General features: G+C 38.9%; 1 protein-coding gene across 1 annotated transcript; it reads right to left on the reverse strand.

Annotated features, from left to right (window-relative positions):
- Positions 1-354: 354 nt before the first annotated feature.
- On the reverse strand, positions 355-3438 carry LOC142611088 (glucan endo-1,3-beta-glucosidase, basic isoform-like). The gene is made up of 2 exons (XM_075783119.1): positions 3339-3438; positions 355-1367 (listed from the first exon to the last, which is right to left on the reverse strand). The coding sequence occupies exons 1-2, from the start codon at positions 3430-3432 to the stop codon at positions 421-423; spliced, it is 1041 nt and encodes a 346-aa protein (XP_075639234.1). The 5' UTR covers positions 3433-3438; the 3' UTR covers positions 355-420.
- Between the last annotated feature and the right edge of the window lie 205 nt (positions 3439-3643).

Raw genomic sequence — 3643 nt, forward strand, 5'->3', positions numbered from 1 at the left:
AAGCATCCGGCCTACTGATTTTCTTCGCATCATCAACTAACATTTTGATTTTGAGATTTTCAATTTGCATATGCTATGATAATAACTAAAGTACGCAAATAGTTCATCTTTTGTTATGAAAATACTTATAACTCTAGCCCCAACCAAAAAAAAAAAAACACTAGTCAATCCAACAAGCTCCATAATAATATTTTTTAGATATTCAATACATCAATGAAACATGCCTAAACATTACATTAGAGATAAATGATTCTTAATAATATTACATCAGAGATATTGCACTCTTTTATTTATTGTCTGCGAGGTGATTACTTCTTATTTATTGTGAGTTAGCAAAAACTCGTACTTATTATAATAATAATTGTTATGCACCATAATAATTTGCTCTTATTCCTTGATGCACTTAATAAAGCCCTCTTCTTAACTGAAATTGACTTGGAACTTAGGCTGTTTGTTTGGAGAACAGAGCCCCCAGTGTTTCTCTAATTCTGGAGTCTTGTTGTTCTCATTAAACATGGCAAACACATAAGTTTCAATAGGCCTTCCGGGCTTCTTTGGTGTCCCTCCCTTCACATGTTGAACCAATTTGGTAATGTAAGTTCTTTTATTATCAAGTGATGTTGCTATTCCACCAGCTGAAGGCCAACCACTCTCTGATATAACAATCACCAACGATCCCCCGCCGGCCTTCTCTAAAGCCGAGTAAACAGTGTCAAGAATGGCGTCGAAAAGGTTGCGATAACTTAGTGGGGGATCATTCACAACAGGTGAGGGAGCTGTGAAAAGAGCATAGTCAAGACGAATGTCTTTGGTGTTACTAATGTAACTAAAATATGGGTACAAGTTAACAAGTAATGGGGACCCATTTTTCACTAAGAAACGAATGACTAGATCAAGAATTGGCCTATAATCAGCTCTGAATGACCCTTTAGATGGAGGGAAAGAATCTGATGAAAGGACTCCAGTGTCAATGGCAATGGAAACTTTGATTTTGTTCCCTAGTCCAGCCCTAGAAATTGCGTTTTGAATGTTTTGCATGGCGGGGACAAGGAATTGTGCAAATGAATCTGAAGGCTTTACTTCATTTCCAACTGCAATGTATTTGAATTTGACATTTCCAAAGTTTTTCACATTGTTTTGGACCCAAGCATTTGCATTGTTTTGGCTTGAAGCAATCTCTCGAAGCTTGTCATTTGGAAGGCCTAGCATGAGCTCAATATTGGAGCCTCCAAGGGCTCGGAGAGCAACTTGGTTTGGATCATAGAGCCTCATTCTTTGGATGTTGTTTTGTCTATAGAGAGCTACAACTTCTCTTGGTGGTGGTAGGCTGTTACCAAGCATTCCATAACAAACACCAACTTGGGCACCTGTATTAGATTAGACAATAAGTCAATGGTTTTACATACATAAATATGCTTATGCAATTTATCCCAGTTAGTGGAAGATTCATTGGGTTTGTAGGCTGGTATAGTATAATAATATATTAAAAGTGAAAGATTCATCGGATAATAATAGTGAGGTTAGAGATATTACATGTAAGACTTACAAACTAACACGTTACCAATTATTAAAAAAATAATTCAAATATTCTTTCATTAAGTTGCTAAAATCCACCAATCACATTAATATGTAAACTTATTGTAATAAAATATGGACTGGCTTTGCATTTTCTGCAAGATATACAATATGACTAAGTAATCATGGAAATTTTCATTATTCAGCTAATTGTTGCCACTTACCACTAGGGGTGTCCACGGGTTGAGCTGGGGTCGAGTTTGTGCCCAACCCAGACCCAACCCGAATTATTCGGGTGGAGGAAAATGTGGCCCGAAACCGACCTAGATATCTAGTCGAATTTTTCGGTTTGAGTCTCGTCGGTTTCAGGTCTCGTTGGGTCGGTATCGGGTTTATCACCGGGGACGAAATCTGGCCGGATCCGGCGAGATCTGGCTGAAATTTGGCCGGATTCGTCGAGATCAAACAGAAATCTGGTCGGATCCGTAGAGATCTGGCCTAGATTTCATCGGATAACGGCGAGATCTTGCCGGATCTGGTCGGAAAATCGTAATACTTCTTCGAAAAGATAAAGGATTCGGTTCGGGTCGGGTGTCACAAGTTTGGAAACCAAAAACCGACAACCGATACGCGTGGGTCGGGTTAGCTTCGTCGGAACCCGTGTCCAACCGCTGGAGTCGTTGGATCGGGTGGCGGTGGGTCGGACGCGGGTGGGTTGGCCGAGTTGAGCGGGTCTCCGAGTCTGATGGACAATCCTACTTGCCACAACCATGAATTGGCTATTTGTCTTCTAACTTCCCAGTTGAATCCACAAGGAATAACTAGAATTCAACGGAAAGAAAGGAGAAAAATATTTTTGAAATCTTATTCATGAAATTCTAACATGAACTTTCGTTTATATATTATACGCCTATTTAAAGGCTTAAGAAAACTTATTTTTAAGTAATAAGATTATATTTTGACTAGCAGACCCTTAAAAACACCTAGAATCAAGAAAATAAAATCCTCTGTTCTAAGATAGCAATAATTATATAAAAATTAAAAACTAACAAATGATAAACATTAAACCCCATATGTTGTCCTATATCACTTAGTAAAATATCCTAGTTCTACACATGATTTTATTGGACTCCCCTCTCCCTTCTTTCTCATCCCATTATTTAGAGAGAGAGAGTGAGAGAGAGAGAGAGAGAGAGAGACAAAACCAAACAAAACAAATGAAGAAAGGTCCCCCCCCCCCCACACACACACAGAGCTAAACACAACTAATGGGGTAGTTCTTAATTTAAATGCTTAGAAGGCAAGTTGTGGCTCATTTAAGAGAAGTAATGCTGTGACTTCCTTTTATTAGGTGCCCACTCTAAAGACAACTATAGATTGGCACTAAATTAAATGCTATAATTACATTCTAGGCTACTTTTGGTGAGCATGCAACGTGAACGTGCTTCAATTCTAAAAATGGCATGACGTTTGTAGAGATTGGACTAAGGTTGGTTCAATCAAGCTTAGCTCAAAGGAAAATCTATTGCCTAGAGGGCAACATTAATTGATTTAGGAGCCCTTCAACATTGGTGGTTTCTACTTTTTACTCCTATAGTTCCAGGGATAGTACTATATGGTGTCTTAATTAGTGTACATTGTCTCACAACAACATAGAACCCACATGTGGGTGCAAGAGGCCAGGCAGTACACTGTGGGTGTGTGACAATATCACAGCTCCTCAACCTTGGGTTAATTAAGATACAAAAGCATTTGATTTGGGCTGTAAAAGACTTTAAAATCATGTATCAATATGAGAGAGAGAGAGGGAGAGAGAGAGAGACCTGTTGTGCCTAAGGAAGCCATTAGCAGCCCAAGCACCAGCATTATTGTGGAAATCATGGAAGGGCTTTTACCAGCATGACCGGATTTAGCCATTGAGAAAACTATATATGGAAGGAATAGGAAACAAAAAGCTAAGATAGCCAACTATGCCTTATACCATTGTTCAGCTGCCCTTTTAGAGAGTGGGAGATATGGATGGATGCTTGTACTAAATATTTTTTTGAGTGACTATATCCACATTCTACATATTTGTTGGTCAAGCACTCTACGTGAACCAAGTTGTAGACGAACCAAGTTGCATCAT

This window comes from Castanea sativa, chromosome 9 (assembly GCF_040712315.1).
Source record: "Castanea sativa cultivar Marrone di Chiusa Pesio chromosome 9, ASM4071231v1".
In the NCBI taxonomy this organism is placed as follows: domain Eukaryota; kingdom Viridiplantae; phylum Streptophyta; class Magnoliopsida; order Fagales; family Fagaceae; genus Castanea; species Castanea sativa.